Below are 26,289 nucleotides of genomic sequence, written 5' to 3'. Positions count from 1 at the left end.
CAGTCGCGCATAAGAATTTGTTTTCGTTTTCCAGTCTAGATATAATATATATAGGTCTGTGATCTTTCCACTCCGGCATTGCAGAGTGTCGCCTTCATGATTTTCTGTAGATTTAAATCCAGAGTTTGTCTAGAGAGTTGGCAATGTTGTCCAGACTGCCCTAAGTTTTAGCAAGTCAGCGTTCAATGAAGACGTCTTCTAAAAATGTAATCACTGACTTACATGTACATGTTTATTTGGTGACCGGTCATTTCATCCCCGGTCACTTCATCCCCGGTCACTTCATCCCCGGTCATTTCATCCCCGGTCACTTCATCCCCGGTCACTTCATCCCCGGTCATTTCATCCCCCGGTCATTTCATCCCCTGGTCACTTCATCCCTGGTCATTTCATCCCCTGGTCACATCATCCCCTGGTCACTTCATCCCCCGGTCACTTCATCCCCGGTCATTTCATCCCCAATTAAATATTTTATATATAAATATGATTATTTAGAATGCTTTTTGACATTTTATGACTTGTTAGTAATGCGTTTATAGTGTTTACTCTTCCACTTTGTTTTCTTAAAGAGAAATCTTATATTATATTGTAAATCTGGGTGTTTACTTAGCTATAGCGCTTCTATTGGATGTGGGGGTTGTAATATCATAATATTATCCGGATCGAAGTCCAAGGTTTGGTGGAAGTAGTAAAAAATCATTTGCAAATCGCATTTTTGTTGAATACTTGTTATGTTACTGTTGAAGTGTTGGTCAATTTTTTTTCGTTCGATTGCACGAAATATTTCAGTATATAAATTACAAAATACACTTAATGGAAATGTTCATACATGGCGGAGGAACTATAGCCAGCTATTTGGTGTATCCGGTGTAGGAAATAACGTGTTGATAAGCTAGGTGTTTTTTTAAAGGTTGATACACTTTTTAATACTTAGGAATCAAATTTTCTAAGCTCTTTAGTTTGTAGCACAAAATAATTTCACTTTCACTCTATGACTTATTTTTATTTAAAAAAAACAACATTGAGACTTTATTAAAATTTAAGGTTTATCTTTTTAATTTAGTTGGTAACAGTGAAAATTCAATCAAGCCTCCCTGACACTGTGTAGTTTAAAATCTCCAATATCTCTTGTAAGTCGGGTGTATAGAGAAATTTGTAATGCTGATAGATTGGTGCTCTTTTGTACATTAGATAAAGAAAGCAATTCTGTATGACTGCATGGGTCAGCCATCTTTGTTATTATTTAAACTGTAATCTTAAATCTTGGGATTTCTCACAGATTTGGGTTTTATTTTGTATTTTTTAGTCTCTAAAAAATTTACTAGATCTATCATGTAGATCTAAATTCTAAAGTCTCTTGACTCTAACTACTAGGAAAAATGTGTATGTTTATAAGACAAGCTCATTTAACTTTTGGTAACCGACAGTACTGAAACATATAGTTAAAAACTTAAATCTAGATACTCTATTTAGTACTATTGTTGTTTATATTGCTTAGTGGCCTTCCAAATTATTTAGCTAGCAGTGTGTAGTACTGAAAATCATAAAAATGCATGTCTCTACTAAAAAAAAAAAAAAAAAAAAAATGTTAACCTTGTTGCCATGAGAACATGAACTAATAAAAGTTCATTGTTCATAACGACTGAACAACAAGAAGCTTATTATTTGACACCAATTGCCTGGTCTACGGTTTGCGCGCTGGACTGTCGTTCGGATTTATCGATGGTCCCGGGTTCAAACTCTGTCCTCTCCCATTCCCCGTCGTCCTGTGGGAGGTTTGGACTAGGAAGTAAACTATCTTCAACTCTGAAGGAACATCGGAAACATGTAAAGCAAACAATTCAAAATTAAAAATAAAATAGCATTGCTTTGGCAACACGGGAGTTATGTTAATTTGTCTTAGCTGTTTTTAAATACACAATCTTGGAATTTCTTTGAAACGTAAACAATAATAAAATAAATGTAGGACACAGTAAGCTCCTGCTGTCATTCAGACTTGCCGATATAAATATATATTGGTGTTTCTGTTATGTTGCCCTTTTATTATTAAATTTAGAATTGTCAAGAAACTTTTTCTTTAAGGACATCTTGCTTAAGACTGTCTTCCTTATCTTGCTTAATCATATCAGATTTTCTTGTACACTGTCCACTTACCTGTGACGTAGAAAAACATGGAATAAATCTTTAAGTCACGGAATTACATTTTTATAGGGTTGTCAGACGTAAGAGATTCAACAAGGGGAGATGATCTCCGGAGACATAATGCACCACAGAGACATTATCATAATTAGTCACTTTTTTTTTTTTCGGAAAAAAAAAAAATGGGCAGACGACATTGTTACGTTGTAAAATGAAATGAAAAGAAAACAAAAATTCCGAAAACATATTTTTGGAGTACGACATTAAATGTCGCTTGTTTATTGGAGATGTTCACAATAAACTAAATTAGGTAAATTAAGACGCCTAATTAAACCTCAATGTTGACAAGTAAATAAAATTGGTATGAACATGTGCTAATAACGTGACGATATAGGGAGGGAAAGAGTATCAAATAAATCAGGCTTCAATTTTAAATGTACTATTATTTCCAGGCATTGCCCTTACTATTATAAAAAGATCTTATCTTATCTTATATAATACAGACGTTACACTGAACCATAATCTTCAAATACAAATACAAAATCTAATAAAATACTCAGAAAGACACAAAGATAAAGGCACATTCCTCGTTCCATATGCTAGGACAAATTAGTACTAATGCTCCTTCTGCCCTAGCTCTATTAGAGCATGGAATGGGTTGCCCTGAGCTTGTCACGAAAACCAGTGACTTGGCAGAATTTAAGTCATTGGTTAACATGCATGACCAGATGCATGACGAGTAGGACGTAATCATTTTTTTTTTTTGAAGTAACGTCTGTATTATATTATATTATATTATAAGTCTGGTGCTATCTTCATATTGCTTAGAAAATTGGATTCTGCAGGGCTAAAAAGTGCACAAAAATGATCAAATACCATTAATAAAAAAATAAAAAAATAAAAAAAAAACACTTACACAATTGTGTGCACTGTTGCACCAAAAAGCTAGCTATTTATAGATTTTCATCCATGTATAATAATTTCCCATATTCCCAATCGCATTTGTGTTCTCTCTATATCTGCATGAAATGACCAGTAATTTTGCGCAATCTAAGTAGACCTATTCAGTGGTTTACATTAGGTCTAGTTCAATTAGAATATAATCTGTTTATGTTGGATGCATGCTGGAATGACCCGTGTCTCGCACTTCTAAAAAGATTTAAACTTGACACACTCCCGACTCTAATACAGACCATCTTCCACTGTCATCTTGTCTAGTCCGACACAAATGTTGAAGCAACGTAGAATACAAATATTCAAAATAATTTTATTTTATGCTTAAAGCCTAAAATTTATTTGACTTATACTAATTGTTTTTAATTTATTATCTTTTTTCCTTCCAAAAAGCAGGGTACAGTGCAATATACAAAAATGGCAGATGTATTGCTTATCTTGTTTACCTTAGTAACTTGTATGACTATTAGTAAGGCAGCCGATAAACATGGTTACTGTTTGCCTCCATACTCGGCTATAAGTAAGTATAACTGATAAACCTTTTTGCTAGCTATCTAAATAATTGCATTTCATTGATTTGAAGGTATTGACCATGTTATAAAAATGTTTGTGTTCGATCACTGTTTCTTGTGAGATAAATGGTCCCATTGAGGATATTGTCATCATATCATTCAATAAGATAAATAATTTTGGTCAGTTTTATTCTTTTACCAAGTCAGACGTTTGGAAATTTTGATAAATTAAATATAAAAAAACAGATTAATCAAGCAGCGCTTAATAAGAACATTAATCAATGTATTAATTAATTTAATATTAATTAAATACAAATCAGTTAATTAAACAAGAGCTCTTTTTAAGAATGCGATATCGACATTCACTAGCTCTTTATCGCTCATCATGGAGTGAAGCTGTGAGTCTCGGAATCTCAGGATTTGAAGCAAGAAGAATACCCAGGGTGAGCGCCGAACCAACAAAAAGCTGAGAGAAGAAGCAGGCCTATCAGCAACTGACCAAACCCACCAATGCCACGTATGCGGCCGGCTTTTTAAAGCGAGGATTGGACTTTACAATCATCTTCGAGTCCATAGGAAATGAGAAATGTGCTCATCTTCGACCACGAAGGAGGAGCTATATAATCAATGTACCAACACTGCCGAAAATAATATAAATTATGCAGAAGATTTAATAGATAAGAAATTTCAAGGGAGATAATACCGATCTTTTTTATTTCTTCGTAATTTTTTAACACTTTAGTTCAGGATTTCTCGATAATTTATTATGCTAAAGCTTAATTTTTTTTTCTAGATTTGTGTGATCGAACTTGGACATTGATATTTGAGAACGACGAGACAGGGGCCCCACTTAGCGGGACCAAGGAGGACCTCAAACAAGCTGTACTCAGGGGGGCCGAACTCAGGGTGCTTCTTAAAGACATGATGGTGGAGCCTTCCTCCATGGTGACGCATACTTTCTCGTCAGGGGTGGACAATATCAACATCAGGGGAGATAACATATGCTGCGAGGTAATAACGTTTGTCATGTATTCATTACCGCCCTTTGTTAGCTTCTTGTTTCGCGAGTTTCGAAAGTTCCTTCAGAGTGTTACGTTTTAACTCAAACCTCCTATAGGGCGGCTTGGGGGGATGGGTTTGATCTTAGGGCTAGCGTGACGACAGTCAGAAGCGTATACCACTCGGCCAGGCGGTCATCTAATGACCCTGATTTGTTTATCAAGGTGAAAATTCTAATTTTACACTTAAATGTGTGTTTTTTTTTACAAAGCCTACATTAACTCACTCTGTCTGGTAAAAGGTCTGTACACACGTTATTTCTCCCACACCCAAGTCTCGGATCAAGCTGAAATGTTGCACACTTATTTCTTGTACCTGACAACGCAAGAATCAATCAACAACAAAAAAAAACAATTAGTTAATTAACTATTGGTAATTAATTATTGTGTTTGGCATCTCCTCCATCCTGATGTCTTTGTTTCTTGTTCCACTCATCTCCTCCATACTGAGGTCTTTGTTTCTTGCTCCACACATCTCCTCCATCCTGACGTCTTTGTTTCTTGTTCCACTCATCTCCTCCATCCTGATGTCTTTGTTTCTTGCTCCACACATCTCCTCCATCCTGATGTCTTTGTTTCTTGCTCCACACATCTCCTCCATCCTGATGTCTTTGTTTCTTGCTCCACTCAAGGGAAAGAAATGGTACAAACAATATATAACTATACAATCTTCTCCACTCATAAGTACCTCGCTAGCAGACTGGTTAGCGCGTTGGCCCGAGCTACGGGGTAAAATCCACCCAGATCTCCCTATCTTCTCCAAACCCTCCCATTTTCCAGACTGGTCCAGACAAGTGATAGGGTCATACCATATTGAGAAATCTAAAAGCATGAAATTTGCGCTAAAAAAAACAATTGTTAAAAATATTTCTAATCTCACAGATTTATTGTTGGTGGTCTACATTTATTTCCAATTTAATGACATGACTGATCTAAACTAACTAATACTATTACATTTCGTATAAGCTTTGTTGTTCTTTTTCTAAAGTATTTTTATATTTGTCTTGCTTTGCAGATATTAAGTCACGTGGCCACAGCAGGCTTTGAAAGTGTCATAGACGCCCACTGGAGATTTTTCCTTCCGTGCACAACCGGAAGTGTCCATGTTGCCCAGTACTACGTGGAAAGCGCTGACTTCCTGTCCGAGGAAACGCAACGTGCCCGCATTGCTTGGTACGCAAAGGAGATTCAGGTCAGAATACGTAAAACACACTAAGGCTAGTTTGAGGTGAATGCTTGTAGAGTCTTAGATGAAATACGAACAATCCTATGCAATAGTCATTCTGATCATACTGTTGAGGTCCGATCATATCAAACTTATTACTTTTGTTGAAACATGCTACATTGAATACTGGTTGGTATCTGATATAATCTAAGATCTAAAATCCAACATCCACAATCATACTATTTCACTCTTACAGTTACAATCTTGCATTAACATCGAACCACTGCAGCAATGTAAGCTTGTTGGATGTGTGTCTGCTTGTGTCTATTTGTATTTGAGGTAGACACTTGGTAGATGATGATTTACTTGACTTAATCCTTGATGCTCATTGGAGCACAGGGTCGCGACTTCACATTCTGACTCTGTTCTTTCTCTCGGCTCGGTCCTCCATCTTTGTTTCTTGTTCCACTCATCTCCTCCATACTGACGTCTTTGTTTCTTGATCCACTCATCTCCTCCATCCTGACGTCTTTGTTTCTTGATCCACTCATCTCCTCCATCCTGACGTCTTTGTTTCTTGCTCCACACATCTCCTCCATACTGAGGTCTTTGTTTCTTGTTCCACTCATCTCCTCCATACTGAGGTCTTTGTTTCTTGTTCCACTCATCTCCTCCATACTGACGTCTTTGTTTCTTGTTCCACTAATCTCCTCCATACTGAGGTCTTTGTTTCTTGTTCCACTCATCTCCTCCATACTGAGGTCTTTGTTTCTTGTTCCACTCATCTCCTCCATACTGACGTCTTTGTTTCTTGTTCCACTAATCTCCTCCATACTGAGGTCTTTGTTTCTTGTTCCACTCATCTCCTCCATACTGAGGTCTTTGTTTCTTGTTCCACTCATCTCCTCTATCCTGATGTCTTTGTTTCTTGTTCCACTCATCTCCTCCATACTGAGGTCTTTGTTTCTTGTTCCACTCATCTCCTCCATACTGAGGTCTTTGTTTCTTGTTCCACTCATCTCCTCCATCCTGACGTCTTTGTTTCTTGTTCCACTCATCTCCTCCATACTGACGTCTTTGTTTCTTGTTCCACACATCTCCTCCATACTGACGTCTTTGTTTCTTGTTCCACACATCTCCTCCATACTGACGTCTTTGTTTCTTTTTCCACTCATCTCCTCCATCCTGACGTCTTTGTTTCTTGTTCCACACATCTCCTCCATACTGACGTCTTTGTTTCTTGTTCTACTCATCTCCTCCATACTGAGGTCTTTGTTTCTTGTTCCACTCATCTCCTCCATCCTGACGTCTTTGTTTCTTGTTCCACTCATCTCCTCTATCCTGATGTCTTTGTTTCTTGCTCCACACATCTCCTCCATCCTGATGTCTTTGTTTCTTGCTCCACACATCTCCTCCATCCTGATGTCTTTGTTTCTTGCTCCACTCATCTCCTCCATCCTGATGTCTTTGTTTCTTGCTCCACACATCTCCTCCATCCTGATGTCTTTGTTTCTTGCTCCACTCATCTCCTCCATCCTGATGTCTTTGTTTCTTGCTCCACACATCTCCTCCTTCCTGATGTCTTTGGTTCTTGCTCCACTCATCTCCTCCATCCTGATGTCTTTGTTTCTTGTTCCACTCATCTCCTCCATCCTGACGTCTTTGTTTCTTGTTCCACTCATCTCCTCCATCCTGATGTCTTTGTTTCTTGCTCCACTCATCTCCTCCATCCTGATGTCTTTGTTTCTTGTTCCACTCATCTCCTCCATACTGAGGTCTTTGTTTCTTGCTCCACACATCTCCTCCATCCTGATGTCTTTGTTTCTTGTTCCACTCATCTCCTCCATCCTGATGTCTTTGTTTCTTGCTCCACACATCTCCTCCATCCTGATGTCTTTGTTTCTTGCTCCACACATCTCCTCCATCCTGATGTCTTTGTTTCTTGCTCCACTCATCTCCTCCATCCTGATGTCTTTGTTTCTTGCTCCACACATCTCCTCCATCCTGATGTCTTTGTTTCTTGCTCCACTCATCTCCTCCATCCTGATGTCTTTGTTTCTTGTTCCACTCATCTCCTCCATCCTGACGTCTTTGTTTCTTGTTCCACTCATCTCCTCCATCCTGATGTCTTTGTTTCTTGCTCCACTCATCTCCTCCATCCTGATGTCTTTGTTTCTTGTTCCACTCATCTCCTCCATCCTGATGTCTTTGTTTCTTGCTCCACACATCTCCTCCATCCTGATGTCTTTGTTTCTTGCTCCACTCATCTCCTCCATAATGATTATAAGTTTAATTTGTAAGCGTCAGCATTTGTGAACAAAATGCTCATTCCTAGACTCAATATTGATAGATTTAGATACGCATTGACATGATCAGTCGTTCAGTACAGACTTATATCAGACTTAGAATGCAGGCTTATAATACTTTCGATACAAACTTATGGCAATTGTTTAATGCAAATCTAGAACTTTTTTAGGCGGCTTTTCTAAGCTTGTCACTCTTTTACGTAGAAATCATCCCTAAGCAGGGATAGGGATCTGGGATTTAGGACTCCTTGGTTTCAAAGTTGATAGAAAAAGTTTTGAACGCTGCCAAAGATACGTTGTTGTTTTTCGTATCCCCAACTCTGCCTTGCGATAGTTCTTTACAGCTAGTTGTATAAACGTCAGTCTAACATTTCTATCACTTAGCTGGCCAGTCTAGTTCGTCCTTCACCTTGGCATGCTATGTAGCCGTGTTACAGTATAGACAGAAATGAGACTTGTGGAATTGTGGGATTGTCATACTAGACGTATTGAGAGACAATCTTTTTTCCCTTAGTGGGACATAAAACTGCAAGAGACACAACTATGGTTGTAATGCGTGCTAATCATGTATTCTTGTACTGCAGACCCACGAACATTAAGTAAGCACTATAGTTGTTGTTTTTTTATTTTTTTTTTTTTTTTAACTCTGAACTATTTCTTTCAGCATGACCTCTACAACAACCGACCTCTCTTCGCTCACTTTTTGGACGGAGGCTCAACAGTGGGCAACAAGGAGGATTTGATCGATGCGGCACGTGAAGGCAAAGAGATCAGGGCCCTAATGACGGACAGAGGATACGCCTTCCCTTTCCAGGTAACTCTACTGAAATCTTCTTTTTCACCCATGACTTAGCTGAAAATATTTACTTGTGTGCAAATAGGAGACCCAGAGATATTGAAAAAACAGAGCAGGAAGGATTAATAGCACCCAGAACTTTTGAGCGGTAGACTGTGATAAGTTATATCAGTTATAGTTGTAGTCTTAGAAAGTTTCATTTTATGAAGATATTTAAGTCAAGTTGTTATTGAATCGAAAATCTACTTCTGTGTAATCTGAAGAAGTTAATTAAAGTAGTTCTAATAGAACACAGATGTTTCTTTAGTGTGTTATCAAGTCATTTATATAATCTCCGACAAGATGATTCTGTTTAAACAATAATTAATATTAGAAATACCAAGAAATAAATAAACAGAAATCATCACATCGTATAAGGATAAAATAAAGAATAAAATATAGGACCAGTCTTCTCCATAGGAAAGAAATATAGAAATCTGGTTTGATCTTATGTGAAACTTCGCACTTCTATTAATACTTTTGTCTTTTCTTTAAATTCTTAGATATGTTCATGTCCAATTCTGTTCTTGTGTTTTATAAATGCGTGCTATATTATCTTAAACTAAATAATCCTCCTAAATAATTTTTTTTTCTCTCCAGGTTGTGGCCTGGTCCGATGCTGATGGTCGAGTGTGTGGCCAAAGCAACAAACATCTTTCTCAGAAATACAGCGGCAGCGATATCGTCTTCAACACGCAGACACCTTACATGTGGTTCTCCTCCTGGTCAACCACTGGCCGCAGGGACAGCTCCAGGTGGGCAGTAGGAGGAGTCACCAACAGGGGAAGGGGCTCAGACTATGTATCTCTGAAGTGGTTCGCAGACCCGTGCTGGCGCCACGTCTTCACCCATGACAACAGCGGGAACCAGTTGAGAGGATCGAGAGAATCCCTTGTGGCGGCTATCAGGGACGGCCACCGAGTCCGCGTGGTGGTAGACAATAGGGCGATGGAGGCGTCTTTCCTTCGTGTCAAAAACAACCACGTCAGTGCCTACTTCCTGGATGAGCTCTCCACAAAAGGAGGACGAGGATTCGATCAGTTCGACTTTACCACGGACACCTACTTTAAGTTTTCTACCGCCCACACGACCGGAACGTTCCGGCAGTACGGCCACTTTGTCCGGAACACGTCCACCACCGTCAGCCCCAGCATGACCAAGCAGAAGATCTCGTGGATGATCGACGTCAAACCGTGGGAGACGATCCTTAAGGTCAACGAAAAGGGCGTGGTCATCTGGGGTCAAAAGATCAACGTGAAAAACGCCGTCCTAAAATCAGCTTCCATACGCATGTCCATCGAGTTTGACTCAACCAGTGGCACCCTCTACCTGGGCGCCGACAACACCAAAGTCGGCAGCGCCGTCACGGACGAAGAAAGCGTGTCCCAGAGCGTCCGCGTCATGGGTGACAGGCCCATTGGCAGCTACGAGTTTGAGCTCTCCCCCGTTCCGTTCTGGGTCTTCCTGGTCGTCCCGACCACAGGCAACGTCCATCTGTCCGGCTGGCAAATGGGCAGACACCATCGCTTCTTCCACCGCAGTGTACCGGCTAGTGTGGTCTGGTTCGCGAACTTGTAAGATATAGCGCTTCTTGGGACTGGGAGGCTCTGTTACTCCTGAGCACGCCTATCTTCAAATGTGTAATGAACTCATTTTCATCTATTTATAGAACTTACTTTCAGGGTTTTCCCCATTTAAAGTAGGTTACTTGATTTTAAGACGAAGTATATTATCAACATATCATTACACTTAAACCATTATCGTCAGAAGAGATAGGCCTATTGGTATGGTTGTTATGACATATAGTGTACATTTGTTTGTTTTAGGTAATTATTTGGGTTTATTCTTTAATAAGTATTTTGTTCTTTTATATATATATATATTATGCATTGCTATGGCAGATGTTTTAGAATTATAATCCCTTTCAATGATAGGGGATCTTCAAAAATGATTTGTTTTAGAATAACGAACCATTGTATAGGTTATGTTGCATTTATTCTTATTCCAACATAGAATATAACTCGCTATGAAAAAAAATCAATGTCAGAAAGAAATAAAACAATCGATGTTCACATTTTAATATGATTCCTTCACATTATTTATAGTACTGTTTTTAATTAAGTTTCTTTATAATCACTAGATTATCTAGTTATATGAGAGACTGTCAACAATAATTTTATTAAATGAAGATTAACAAAATATTGAAATATTGTTGTTTGTGGGAATATTTCTATTTATATGTTTTTAAAATTCAAGAAATTAAAGATAAAAATAAAAATACTTTTTTTTTTCTTATTTCACCAAAGCATTTAATACATTTTTTAAAATCTTGTTCAAACGTTTGCAAACCATGTGATTGTTGCTTCGTCTGCAATTTCTTCGTACCGAAAATCGTCTGTGCCATACATCCAAGCGGTCATGCGCAGTGATCCTTTTGATGACAGCAGAAGGTACCAATAGTAGATTGACTTCTGAAGCTCGTATTCGTAGGGTACTTTAGACTTGACGTCACTTAGGTGGTCCAGGGCTTGCGCGTAAATGGTCTCCGTTAGCAGATCGACTCTTATATTATTAGCCTAGTGAAGACATTAAACGAGGTGTCTTAAAAAGGGTAGCTATCTTAATAAATATATAAATAGATTCAAGCAGTGAAACAAAATGCACCGATACTTCTTGGGGACATGTCTTCAAATTCATAAGACTTTCAGACTAACTACTATTGCTAGTGATGAAAAGTGGCAGTAAGGATATTTTATTTTAAAAACAAAAGAGTTCGCTTCCAGAGAAGCAAAAAGCGATCGTCTCCAATAGTTTGAGCACAATACAGTTGACGTTCAAATCGAGTTTCAATAGCACTTTTAGTTTTGAAGTTTCAACGTGACTGACGGGTTTTTTTTTTTTTTATTGTTGTTGTTGTTGTATTTTTTTTTGGGGGGGATACTAAAATCGCAGAGTAGTCTCGTGATTCCAGTCTTCGGCACACACAGATGAGTCGCCTTTTTTACCAAATATTTAGTCTATAGCTTAGTTTTTTGTTTGTTTTTGTTTGTTTGTTTCTTTGCTTGTTAGCTCGTCTGGTTTTTCATTCAGCTGCTTTCATAAACCAAGACTACAAGAGTGCAGAGACCTTCACCTAGGATGGTATTATTAGGAGAAAGCAATCGCAAAAACTTAAGTTTGGACAAGACACTCTACATTGTGTGTGGACTACAGACTCTATATTGTGTGTGGACTACAGACTCTACATTGTGTGTGGACTACACACTCTACATTGTGTGTGGACTACAGACTCTTCATTGTGTGTGGACTACAGACTCTACATTGTGTGTCGACTACAGACTCTACATTGTGTGTGGACTACAGACTCTACATTGTGTGTGGACTACAGACTCTACATTGTGTGTGGACTACACACTCTACATTGTGTGTGGACTTCAGACTCTTCATTGTGTGGACTACAGACTCTACATTGTGTGTCGACTACAGACTCTACATTTTGTGTGGACTACAGACTCTACATTGTGTGTGGACTACAGACTCTACATTGTGTGTGGACTACACACTCTACATTGTGTGTGGACTACAGACTCTACATTGTGTGTCGACTACAGACTCTACATTGTGTGTGGACTACACACTCTACATTGTGTGTGGAATACAGACTCTACATTGTGTGTCGACTACAGACTCTACATTGTGTGTGGACTACACACTCTACATTGTGTGTGGACTACAGACTCTACATTGTGTGTGGACTACAGACTCTACATTGTGTGTCGACTACAGACTCTACATTGAGTGTGGACTACAGACTCTACATTGTGTGTGGACTACAAACTCTACATTGTGTGTGGACTACAGACTCTACATTGTGTGTGGACTACAGACTCTTCATTGTGTGTGGACTACACACTCTTCATTGTGTGTGGACTACAGACTCTACATTGTGTGTGGACTACAGACTCTACATTTTGTGTGGACTACAGACTCTTCATTGTGTGTGGACTACAGACTCTACATTGTGTGTCGACTACAGACTCTACATTGTGTGTGGACTACAGACTCTACATTGTGTGTGGACTACAGACTCTACATTGTGTGTGGACTACAAACTCTACATTGTGTGTGGACTACAGACTCTACATTGTGTGTGGACTACAAACTCTACATTGTGCGGTATTTCAAAACGTATTTGACTGAAGATTGAATTTTTATTCCAAAAATGTGATCAAAGGGTAAAGCACTCTGGGCTGCTTAATATAGTGCTTCAAAATGAAAAGAGGATCTAATTTACCTGGGTATAAAAGGAACCTGCCAATGGATCTAGCTCAATGTTCAGCCGGATCGATGCTCCGCCCATGATGGCCGCCTGCAGATCGAACTCTGATCCTACGACAGCATCCCCTGGTGGTTCAACAGTTTTAAGTACCACTGACCATGGCCTAGTGTCAATCATCCACTCAATCGTTTTCTTGTCATTTGAATACTATTTAGAATATTAAAGATAATATGTATCTTCAGAGCTAAGTAATCAATATAATGAAACAATCACTTTATGAAAAATCATCAGAAGAGACCGCGCAGGAATAGAATACAACTATTCTGAGCCGAAATACAAAAGAAATAAGAAGAGATTAGCAGTTGTGAAAACGTATCATGATAGCACAGAGCGATCTACTAGCTTGCTATTCTGAAGCCTTAATTGATTAATATGCAATGACAAGTGATTGAATTATGATTTAAGTTTGGTTTAAAAATATTCGTCTTTTAAACAAAGTAGCCATCTCATCATGTTTATTTTTAATTTCTTTATTGCTTCGTAATTTTATACGTGTGTGTAGTAAAACCTGAACTTTATGTTACACCTTATCATAGCTGGTAAATTATGGTATGATTAGTTTGAACCTATTACATAGAAATTTATATATATATACATATGCGATTCGTAACTTGTTACAATCTCAGAGGTGAAAGACAAAAGCTGAAGAGGTTTTACTTCCAAGGGAGACCAATCGATGTCTAATAACTACGTTCAAGATATTCAATAAGTCTTTTGACCAGTGTACCTCAGTGAATATGTGTACATCAGAAATTGTTTGTTTAGTTCAGTTGACGTTGTCTAGGATTTTAGAGATGCACATAAAACAAATTGTCGCTGTAATGAATGTTTAGAAAACCCTAAATTCTCGCTTGAGAATCAACGGAATATTGCCTTCAAGGCGTTTCCAATAGTACATGACTACAAGAGATCGCCATTTAGGAATTGCCTAATTGATGACCTCAAATTTCCTACCAAGAGACTAACCACAGAAAATTGCCTACAGGGTTTGCCTACAGATATTGTCTACAGTAAAATTACTACAAGCCATTGCTTACAAAATAGCCTGCAGTAGATTGCTTACATTATAGAAATTGCCTACAGTTTACTGCTACATTTAAAGAAATTACAGTACAGCTCACACTAAAAGATATAATAAATATATAAATATATATATTGCCACAGTAAATTGCTTTAATTAATAGAAACTTCTTACATTAGATTGCATACATTAAAAGATACTGCCTGCGATATATCTCTTACATTAACAAATATTGCCTACAGTATATTAAAAGATATTGCCTATAGTATCTTGATTACAGTAAGTGGCGAGCTATCAGTCAAATACTATTTCTTTCTCTTGTTCGAGATATCAAGCAAAATAATTAACTTGTTGGTTAATTTTTTTTATTGATTCTAGTTTTGTCAGGTAAAAAGCTTGATTCGAGATTGTGTGTGGGAGAAATAACATGTACAAACTTTTTACCGGACAGACAGAGTGAGTTGATATAAGCTTTGTGACAAGAGAGAAAAATTGTACCTTACGTTCAGTGCTGCCAACTAGATAGTCATAAGTGTGGACTCTGCCTGTAGTGTGTACAACACTTAATCTGACACGTGTGTCATTCTGGATGAACCTGTCACACATACACACACACGTACACGCGGAATAAACAATGCATAGGTTAATATCACAACCAATACTGGAAAGCTTTTAAGTAATAGATCTATTTAAAGCTACGAAGCTCGGGGTTAGTAAGGAGATGGAAGGAATAAGAAAATGCTGACCAAGCTCTTCAAAACTGCCTGCCTTAACCTTAATCCTGTGCACTCCCAGGGGAGCATAGAGCCGCAACCACACCTGTCCACCGAACTCGGTTCTGAGCAGCTTTCTTCATCTGCTCCCATGTCATTCTTCAAAACTGAAGACCAGCCCAAACAAGAGACCAGCCCAAACAAGAGACCAGCCCAAACAAGAGACCAGCCCAAACAAGAGACCAGCCCAAACAAGAGACCAGCCCAAACAAGAGACCAGCCCAAACAAGAGACCAGCCCAAACAAGAGACCAGCTCAAACAAGAGACCAGCCCAAACAAGAGACCAGCCCAAACAAGAGACCAACCCAAACAAGAGACCAGCCCAAACAAGAGACCAGCCCAAACAAGAGACCAGCCCAAACACCACCATAGAAGAGAAACTCGATGGAGAGCTGCCAGATCTGGAAACTGCGCAGTTCATATCTCAGATACTGGTCATCTTAATCCTTCAACATAATTATAAGTACCAGGAAGAAGAAGCCTTTACTAATAACTCATCTTACTATATGATGTCGATAGAGATTTTGCGGGTCTATTATGAACTTTATCTTTGAGTGCTCGAAAGTATCTCAAACTTTGATTTTATATCAGGGTGGCATCATCTCAAATGATCCTCGAACTTAAATTGGTTTCATAGCATTATAAAAATAGGCTCATATAAAATCGCTTGATGGACAAGGAATGAATGAAGTCCAACTTCAAATACATAGCGCTGCACAGTCTACATTTCTTTTTGTGATAGTTACAATTAGACAAAATTCGCTATTTAAATAGAGTTATTAAATTAAATACAATATCAAGCAGCAGGATAAAAATTTAAAGAATTTCCTAAGGTACAAATCATAAATGTTTGTATGAAGTACTACCATTCACGGGATATCAAAATTAAGGTCACGTAGACCCTCGTCAACATCTCATAGACCCCTAATTCGCTTTTTCACTTAGACCCCTTGGAAGTCTTCGTAGACCCCTGGTTGGTCTATATAGACCAATTTGGGAATCACTGATCTAGACTAACAATAGTAAATCTGTGCGATTAGAAATATTTTTACCGATTGTTTTTGTTAAGCGCTATTTCGCTCTTTTACCTTTCTCAATATGCTATGACCCCATCACTTGTATGGACCAGTTGGGAAAGGGCTGAAGGGGAGAAAGAAGGGTGTGTGTGGGTGAATTTTACTGTCCGTGATCGATTTTTAAAGGCAATTCTAACAAAAAAAAGTTGAGCGATCAGAATTCGATCTAGAGGGCTGAAACCTCATCAAGTGGGTAAACTAACCACTGTGCCATGAAAGTGCTTATTAAAATAGGTTTTATAGTTATCTATTGTTAGTCTCAAACTTAAAAGCGACGACCTAATTCTCTCTTTAAAAGGGACTAATTCAACTACATCAGTCAAGTATACTTCTTTCCCATCTTCGGTACCAAATGAATTGATAATTGTCAATAGATAATAAACTAACTGGTTTTTTTTTTTTTTTCAAGATTTTTGGTTTGTCAGGTACAAGAAATAATTGTGCAAAATTTCAGCTTGATCCGAGATTGGATGTGGGAGAAATAACGTGTACAAACTTTTGGCCAGACAGATGTCAGGTTCTTTTCTTGGCTCATAAGGGGCTACTTACGAATGATTACTGCAGATCTATAGTAAACACTTATAGATGAAAAACATATTTCTAAAAGAATCCAGATAAACTTTATCTCTCAAGAAATCACAACTTTATTAATTATATAGAAACACTCAGTAATAACAAACAAAAATCCGTCCTCTTCTACTATAAAAACTAACACAAACACCAGTCCAGGAAACAACTGGCTACCAAGTTCTCTCTTTCATGTAAGGAAAACTTATATTCAAAAACATCAAGTGTATACTGTTCACATTCATACCTGGGGATATAAACAAAGGGATATAACTCTTTCTTACAAAACAAAAAAGAAATAACACATTCACTCTCGCCATACCTGCCCCTGACAACAGACAGAGTTGATATAAGCTTTGTAAAGACAGTGCTTACCTGTTTCCATTAGGCTCACTGACCATAGTGACCTCATTGAAGAGCTGCGCGGCCACGGTTCGATTCTTTACCCTCATATTGCTCACCTCCAATGCCACATTGTCGAACCTGACCCGGACACGATGACCTCTCTTAATGGCGTCCAAAAGGTCGTCCAAGCTCCCAAACACACTGAGGCCAAACATGTCGTTAGTGTAAATAGGGCGCCAGCAGATGTCAGCGTACCTGAATGTCCGTTATCGTATTAAAAGAGAAATAGCAACAAGCAAAATATGAAAATACTTTTAAAAAAAAACAAAGCTTATTTATAGAGAAGAACTTCACATTTGCAGCCTCAATACTGTAAGATTTATGTCCCTTTTGATGTCAAGCAAAATTAATTAAGGACCACTACTTAGTTAACTAATTTCTTTTTATTGACTCATGTTATGTTAGGATCAATGAGACATGCTACAAAGTTGGTCCAAGAATAGGAAGTAAGAGAAAGAACGTGTTTAAACTTTGTACCAGACAGACAGACAGACGGACGGACAGAGTGAGTTGCTATAAGGTTTTGTAAAATACACGATGGCCAAGAATGGATATAGAGTAATAGCGTTCCTAGATGGTCATGACCATTTTCTCAAATTAAATATTACAGGATGGCTATGGCCTCTTTTAGATCAATAACGCTACTAATTAGCTAAGGTCATTTTGTAGAGAGACAACAGGATGACAATGGTCAATAATAATAGAGCGGCAACATTGCTGCCAGTAATGACTTTGGTTCATTAGTAATCCGAAGACAGCGTAAGTGTAACTTTAATGCAGGTTTTAAATTATAAATATACTTTGAGATGCATATGTCGTGTATTTTTTTTATTATAATATTTTCTAGAATTGTATCCTTGTTGATGGGATAATAAAAATCTTAGGCATGCACGTACTGCTTGGTATAAAAAATGATCATGAATTAATTAACGTTTGCGTTTTTATTCTTACGCCCCTAAATTTATGCTCAGGGATGTGGTCTTTGAAAGAGCCAAACGTCTGCCAGAATGTCCAGATGTTGACTTTATGAAAATATTTCGAGACTCTTTAGTCTTTTTTTCCCCTTACTTACCAGTCGACGGCAGCTGTGTCCGCATTATGCTTATAAGCTTTATGTTTTTGCAAGGCCCATCTGGCATTGTCCCTGTGTCCAGTGTTTGACCAGTAGGAGAACCATTTGTACGGGATGTCGTTGAAGGTAATGTAATCCTTCTCATATCTGAAGAAACAATACAGTTTAGCTTTGAATGTGGAGATTTTCAGCGGATAATTATACATTGTTAGCTTTTTTTGTTTTGTTGTATGCGGTGTACAGAATATAGGAAGTGTAGATAAATAATATATTATCTTATGAAATACAGACGTTACTTCAAAAAGAAAAGGATTACGTCCTACGTCCTGTAGTTAAACATGTTTGCTCTACGTTCTTGTACACTTTCTAGCACTGTAACATTCAATTTCTAAATCCTTTCGCTTGTACCATTAACTAATTGTTTTAACCAGTGCTTTTTTTTTTAAAAAAAATAGGTGCCGGTACTCAATGATGGATTGCCTAACTTTGAACTACTAATAAATTAATAATAGACGTTAAAATTACAAGAAAATTAACCATTTTTCCCCATATTGAAAAAGGTGCCGGTACGCCGTACCGGTGCGTACCGTCACAAAATAAAACACTAGTTCTAATTATTTTATTGGTAACAGCTGAATAGCTGCCTGGTCGTGCGGTATGCGCTCTGAACTCGATCGTCTAGGGTTTGAACCCTGCCAACCGCCAATACCCCCGTCCTGCGGGATGTTTGCGATAAGATGAAATAATCTTAAATTTTGAAAAACATTGGAAACATGTATAACAAAAGCATCTTTCAACATGGTGTCCTGTCTATTTTATTTCAAAACATTTCCCAATCTTCCTCTTTTTTTTACGCTTTTTTTTTTTTTTGTGTTTCTTTATATCACCTCCACATTTCTCTATATCACTTTCTCTTCTTTTTCTAAGTTACTGTATTTAACAGTGTTAAGAATGTAAACTGGATATAAAAATTAAAGTTCAAACAAATAGGAGAGTCCTGCGTTAAAAATATATCGTGAAAATAAATAAACTTAAATTGACGCTTCTTGAAAAAACAAGCATAAATATAGAAATCCTTTTTAAAAAAGAACGAAGCTTATCTAAAGTGGAAGAACTCCATCCTTAAAACTATATAAACCAATGTACAAAATATTTCCCTTATTCGATATCAAACAAAAAATAATAATTACCAAAAATCAATACACTAATGAGTATTTTTGTTTATTGATTCATGTTTTGTTAGGTACACTAAATAAATTGTTTAAGGTATCAACTTGATCGCAGAATATGTGACGGAGAAATGACGTTAATAAATATTTAGAGGGACTAAACCCAACAAATTTAGCCATATCTGAAGTATATATACTGAAGTATTAGTTTCCCTTATTGCTATTAAACAAAATAATGAATTACGTTAATTAATTGTCTAATTAGTTACTTTTTTATGTATTCATGTCTTGTCAATGTCAATGAATAATTGTGCAAAGATTCAGCTTGATCCGATTATGGGTGTGGAAAAAATGACGTGTAACATACTTATTACCAGACAGACAGACAGAGTGAGTTGATATAATCTTTGTAAAAAAAAAACGATTACAACATAGGCCTAACATTGAAGTAAAGTTTTCCAGAAAAAATCTGACACAGAAATCTAAAATTATTTTAAAATTATTTTTCTATTCCCCCCCCCCCCCCCATTATTTTAGTACAGTGGAAAGCGTGGTCGAGAGGCTAAGTGCGCTTGAACTTGGCTTGGCTTGGCTACCTAGAAGGGGCTCGAGGTTCGACACTCAACTCGGGCTGAGTTGTGTTTACTGAGCGCCTAAAGGCAGCACGGAAAACCAATGTTAGATACCCCCTCCCCCCCCCCCCCCCAACTGATCCACAAATGAGATTTGACCAAGGCGCTCTGAGCATGCTATAAGTATGAAAGTAGCGCTATATAAAAGCTATAAATATAAATATATACAGTATCTAAGCCCAGTAGTAAACTGACCTTTGACCCAAATGTAGAAGGTTTTGACCTCCAACCTCTCCTGTGGCTGTATCATGGAACACGTTGTGGAGGGGAAAGACGTACGGCTTGTCCCTCATGGCCAGAAACAGACTCATCTTCTTGGCCGCCTCGTGGAGCCTGACCAGGTGTGACTCTTGCATTGGGCACCCGTCGTAGAAGCTGGAGTAGACGGGCTCAGAGCTGAACGATATATCCTTGAGAGAGAGACATTAAAGAGACCTTGGTATTCGCAATGTTATTTCTTTCAATGGCTGGGCAGATTTTAGCCCTGGATTGGTTTCAATAGACTACTTTTTTTTCAGCACCAATACGTTTGTAGAATTTTGTGTTTTAGGCGTTTTTACAGCCAGACGTGTTTAAGGACATAGCAGGAGGAAGAGGATTTGGGAAACTAAAGTAAAGTTTCCCTTTCAGACCTTGCGATCTAAGGGGCAGATGGTGTTAACGAGCAGGGGGTCAAATGGTCATCACAACAGCCAAGCGCTTTTACTGTACGCAACTAAAGATTCGAACCCAGGACCCCAGGCTTAAGCGATTAACCACTCAGCCACAGCGCCCCTATATATCCCATATATATATATGTGTGTGTGTGTGTGATACTATATATATATATAAATATTATATAAATATAAACAAAATATCACATAATAAGTTTCAAATGACAGACAGAAAGGACAATAACTTTTTTTCTGTTTGGCCTGAGCGCTGACAGACCAGCCATTGTTTTAAACAATTCGTCAAGACAATGAAGCAGAAATGTGTACCTGTATTCTAAAATATCAAATACACGAGCTATATCTGAAGATTGACTGGAAACAGAAACATTGTTGGAATGTTCTGCCATTTAACTTCAAAACTGACCTTAATGTACCAGTCCATGGCCACTCGAACGGTGCTGCTGTTGGCGATATTAAGCTCTGTCACGTGACCTGTGCTACACGCCAAGAAGAAAAGCCAGGGGTCATCATTGTCCACGTGGGTACCGTTGGTTGCTAGCGCCTTTAGAGACTGCATACAGATCTGAGTAATAGGGGGAAAAAAAACATATTTCATCCTTCAAAGAGTTTTAATAAAATATCTCAAGCTGTAGACGAGAATATGGTATTCAATCGAAGTAATATTTGGCCTAATACAAGAAACCAAAATAATGAAAACACAGTTTTAAAGATTTCAAGCCCACATTGTGACAATTGAAGTTTGCTGTTATGTTTCTTTGATATTTAGGCTAATTATGAAATTTACTAGATAAATACCCGTAAGATTAGTCAAACTTTTTTTAAACTTATATTAAGCTTAAACTCCTCATTTAATTACATCTATATTATAATGCGCATATGCAATGTAAACTATGTACTATATTAATAGTATTAGACAGAATCTCTCGGCCTTACTGTAAAGTTATAATAATTCTTAACACACACTTGTACGAATTTGTTCTAGCGTTTCGAATAAGAATAGTTTATGTTTGTGTGTATGACAGTCAAGAGTTTTGATATTATTATATTATTTTTATTAATTTTTACTAGCCGATTTGTATTTTACCTTAGCATAAGACACAGTTTTATGAGCCTCGCGCCTACAGGGCCACAGTTCTATGAGCCTCTCGCCACAGTTCTATGAGCCTCGCGCCACAGTTCTATGAGCCTCGCGCCACAGTTCTATGAGCCTCGCGCCACAGTTCTATGAGCCTCGCGCCACAGTTCTAATAACCTAGTGTTTTTTCAAGGATATCATTAAAATGTTTAACACCAATTTCACCAATGACACTGGAGAAGAACGCTAAAAAAGGTTATATCCATAATGTTAACATTTTTACCTCATTATCTCTTTTGTAAATGTTGTCTGCTGGCAAGATCAGGATGTGATCTGGCATATAGAGGCTGACCTTGACATAGTTAGCGCTCATGGCCAGATCTAGCAGCTCTCTTTTGCTGCCATATTTTGAGGCTCCTAGCTCATCGTGAGAGTAAATCAGCTCCCACTTCCTGTCGCACGGATCTTGTGGAAATAAAATAAACGCTCAAAGGATAAAATGTACCTAAATTGAAGTCCAGTTTTAGTGATACTTGAATAGTATAGGCCTACATGTTGCATGGTAAGTAAAATTGCTTTTTTTGTTTTTAGTTGAGGGAAAGTTGAATGGACAGATACAAGCACCATTTTAACACTTGTGTGTGTGTGTGCGCGCGTGCGTGTGTGTGTGCGTGCGGGTGTGTGTGTGCGTGTGTTTCTTTAATTTTACCTGACTCTAAGTCATAAATGTTACAAAAAAACGTAGACTATCCATTAATCTAAGTCTACATTCTAGACTATCCAAGAATGGAATCAATTAATCTAAGTCTACATTCTAGACTATCCAAGAATGGAATCAATTAATCTAAGTCTACATTCTAGACTATCCAAGAATGGAATCAATTAATCTAAGTCTACATTCTAGACTATCCAAGAATGGAATCAATTAATCTAAGTCTACATTCTAGACTATCCAAGAATGGAATCGATTAATCTAAGTCTACATTCTAGACTATCCAAGAATGGAATCGATTAATCTAAGTCTACATTCTAGACTATCCAAGAAAGGAATCGATTAATCTAATTCTACATTCTAGACTATCCAAGGATGGAATCAATTAATCTAAGTCTACATTCTAGACTATCCAAGAATGGAATCAATTAATCTAAGTCTACATCTTACTTAACATGGTATTGGTTGACGATCTCCCTTCAGCATGGTCCATTATTGCCAAGAGAAGCACCAAGATGTGTACAATCATTGTTTCCATTAGACTCTATGAGACGTTAGAATGTAATTTTAGAATGATACTAAATGGATAATGTCTCACGTACAATAAGTAAGTAAATAAGAAGTCTATTATAATCCTCAAATTCACATGAAACTTTCGCATTCCTATCAATATAAAAACTAACAACAGAAATGCCAAAGTAGGCTTACTGATTTCAATAATGACATTGATTGCTGAGAAAAACTGGCACGACATGGTCTGAACATTGTCAATAAGTTCAATAAGAAAAACACTATTAACAATAGAACAAATGCACTTACACTTTCAAGACTTCTTTTTAATTCCCACAAAAAGAAAATTTGATCCTCACAGAATTTGGCAATGAAGTAAGCATTATTCATTCAACTTATCATTGAAAGTCATACATCATTGACTAAGTACTTTGTTGTTTTGTGTATTACAAGCTGTTTGATTCTTCAGATTATTGAATACTGTATGGGCCGATGCCTAGCTCAAACCTATCGACTATTTACCTTGATCGGCTGAAAGATTAGGGAGGGGGGGGTGATTTCATTGTTCTTACACGGGATTGTCTATGGAATGGGGGATAGGGGGCGACAAAGGCATGTTGCTCGAAATATGTCATCCTGATGTCCAGGTACAAGAAATGTCCACGGCGCAGGTAGATTGAGTCAACAGGTATGTCCATCAATCATAAAACTACGTTCTTCTGGTGACCCCACCCTTCGTGTACCTCTGTGTACTTTTGTGTTTGACTTGAAGATAATACAAACTAAACATTTCAAGTTTGTCAATAAACTTTGTTTTTATACAGAGGGTTGAGTCTGATCTTTTTCACACTCAGTAATGAATGAAGAAAGAACAACGAAGTCCTTCCACTCTCACAAACGTGTTGTAATGTTTTAGATGGTACAATGATTGCATCGAGCTAATAACATAGTCGATTAACTTTGAGATAGAATGTTTCTTTACTGTCGAATAAAAAAAAAGGACTACAATATTGAATTCTTCACAGCACAATTTCATCATGCATGTTTTGAAACTTTCTTTTTTTCCTTTCATACTCTAAAGTTTTCAATAACTTTCTTTATATGACTTCATAAGATTTGAATACATTTCTTTATATTTCTTTGGTGCTGAAGATTTGTATTGGTAAAACATACAGATTTATTCATTTTCAAATTATCTCATTAAAATTCAGACTCAACCCTAAACATTGAAGCAAGATATCTCAATCTAATCAACGATATATATACAGTGCTTTTTTGTGACGGTACCGGCACCTTTTTCACTGTGGGGACCAAATATATTTTTCTTGCATTCTATCGACGTTTATTATTAATTTATTAGTTATTAAAAGTTATGCGGCCTCAGAACGAGACAGCTGGAGGTCACTCACGAAGGCCGCGGGATACACATTTGAGACCAAAAGTAAATCCGCTGCCGAGGACAAACGCAGACGGCGAAAAGAAAATCTAAATCGACCAGCTGCGGACAATGGTTATGCTTGCCCTGGATGTGGCAAAATATGTAGGTCACAGCTGGGACTGCGCAGCCACGGGAATTACTGCATTCCTCACTAATCTTCGGACTCGAAGACTAGCCTTATTAGTAGTAAAAGTTAGACAATCCATCACTGAGTACCGGCATCTATTTTTTTTTTTACAAAAAAAAAAGGCAATGAACCACCCTTAATGGAGATGTGCTAATGTGCTATACATGAATGACTGAGAGGTAGTGGCACACACACACAGTAGGAGTTTAATTCAACACTGTCCCGCTTCCCTCGGCCTGTCAAGAATATGGGCTAATTATTCGAAATAATTCGAAGAAAAAAAAACTTGATGAAGCCACCTGATAGACCACCCTCCATCCTCATTGATGAAAACAAACTAAATGCCATTATTATTATTATTATAGCTTTTATATAGCGCTACTTTCATGCTCAGAGCGCTTTTGGTCCAATCTCATTTGTGGACCGGTGATGGGGGGGATGGGTACCTAGGAGTTGGTTTTCCGTGCTGCCTTTAGGCGCTCAGTAAACACAACTCTGCCCGAGTCGGGTGTCGGACCTCGAGCCCCCTTCTAGGTAGCCAAGCCAAGTTCAAGCGCACTTGGCCTCTCGACTCGACCAAGAATTCGGCTGCCTGAGATTCAATTCAATTCAAGACGACCGTGTTTCTTGAAGAGATTTTTGAAAACGTATAGAGAAGGCTGCTTAGACTTCGCTAGACTCACACCAGGAGTTTGGGGGAAACCGGAAGCTTACTACAATGACCGAAATGGAGGTCTACAAGGCATGTGTTGTGAGCACGCCACTAATCCGTTGGTTTTTCTGCGGAATTGAATGAACTTACACATTAACAAACAAACAAGATATGCGTCAAAGCGTTAAAAGATTGGTTCATGTTAATTTAATCGTAGATTTAATACTTGTTACGTCTTTGGTTTCTATGGTTAATTCCAACATTTCTTATCTTATTTATTACAGACGTTACTTCAAAAAAAAAAAGAAGATAATTACGTCCTACACTTCACTTAAATAGCTCTTGGTCTTAGCATAATTTGTGTGTGTTTGTATTTTAATGTATTGTGTTGTTAAGTTATTTTTATTTGCTTTTACTAATCTGTCCTAGACTGTCTTGAGGTGAAGTAATTGTAATAATGGCGTATCACTTTAAGTACTTACGTGTCACAAATTTGGACCATTGGAACAATGTAATATAATATATATGGCTCCTTATGGATGTTTATGGACAATGGATGCGCCCAGATGAGTCACTGGCTTTGGTTTCGTCTTGAGACGGGGCAGAATCTGGAGTGACTGATCAAGCCAATGAATCTGGAGTGACTGATCAAGCCAATGAATCTGGAGTGAGTGATCAAGCCAATGAATCTGGGGTGAGTGATCAAGCCAATGAATCTGGAGTGAGTGATCAAGCCAATGAATCTAGAGTGAGTGATCAAGCCAATGAATCTGGAGTGACTGATCAAGCCAATTTTGAAGCGGCAGAGTTTGTCATTGGAACCATGATCACACATCAATTTCTTGTCTGCATGTATTCATTTAATTGATATTATTGCTTCAAATTCTGTTGTTTTCTTTTGTCACATTGTTTGGCCTTCATGTTTGTTTCATCCTTTAAAGCAGTGTTTCCCAAACTGTTTTCCTTAACGGAACACTTCACATATTCTGATTATTTAGTGGAACACTTTGCTTATTTTTTTAGGAGAGGCTAATTCACGGGTGGCATACTAGTTAATTATTCCAGTAGTTTGTGAAA

At 37.8% G+C, this 26,289-nt stretch overlaps 2 protein-coding genes across 10 annotated transcripts in view; one reads left to right on the top strand and one right to left on the bottom strand.

Moving 5' to 3' along the window:
• LOC106072474 (uncharacterized) overlaps positions 1-11,049 on the top strand; it is a 29,547-nt gene extending 18,498 nt beyond the window's left edge. For 6 of the 9 annotated variants that reach the window (XM_056023183.1, XM_056023188.1, XM_056023186.1 and 3 more), the window contains 5 exons: positions 3,487-3,613; positions 4,399-4,616; positions 5,679-5,855; positions 8,799-8,948; positions 9,570-11,049. In XM_056023183.1, coding sequence (XP_055879158.1) covers positions 3,511-3,613; positions 4,399-4,616; positions 5,679-5,855; positions 8,799-8,948; positions 9,570-10,547 — 1,626 coding nt within the window. In that variant the 5' untranslated portion in view covers positions 3,487-3,510 and the 3' untranslated portion in view covers positions 10,548-11,049. The remainder of the gene's footprint in view (positions 1-3,486; positions 3,614-4,398; positions 4,617-5,678; positions 5,856-8,798; positions 8,949-9,569) is intronic. The other 3 variants (XM_056023182.1, XM_056023190.1, XM_056023187.1) reach the window with 1 other exon arrangement.
• LOC106072475 (uncharacterized) lies at positions 10,846-23,524 on the bottom strand. Its single transcript, XM_056023192.1, has 10 exons — positions 23,305-23,524; positions 22,936-23,029; positions 22,057-22,238; positions 21,102-21,260; positions 20,220-20,434; positions 18,224-18,370; positions 17,122-17,346; positions 14,828-14,924; positions 13,264-13,455; positions 10,846-11,545 (listed from the first exon to the last, which is right to left on the bottom strand). The coding sequence occupies exons 1-10, from the start codon at positions 23,383-23,385 to the stop codon at positions 11,303-11,305; spliced, it is 1,635 nt and encodes a 544-aa protein (XP_055879167.1). The 5' UTR covers positions 23,386-23,524; the 3' UTR covers positions 10,846-11,302.
• Positions 23,525-26,289: the final 2,765 nt, after the last annotated feature.

This window comes from Biomphalaria glabrata, chromosome 3 (assembly GCF_947242115.1).
Source record: "Biomphalaria glabrata chromosome 3, xgBioGlab47.1, whole genome shotgun sequence".
Taxonomy (NCBI): Eukaryota; Metazoa; Mollusca; class Gastropoda; family Planorbidae; genus Biomphalaria; species Biomphalaria glabrata.
The sequence above is the reverse complement of the archived record's forward strand: the minus strand, read 5'-3'. Positions and strand labels throughout refer to the sequence as shown.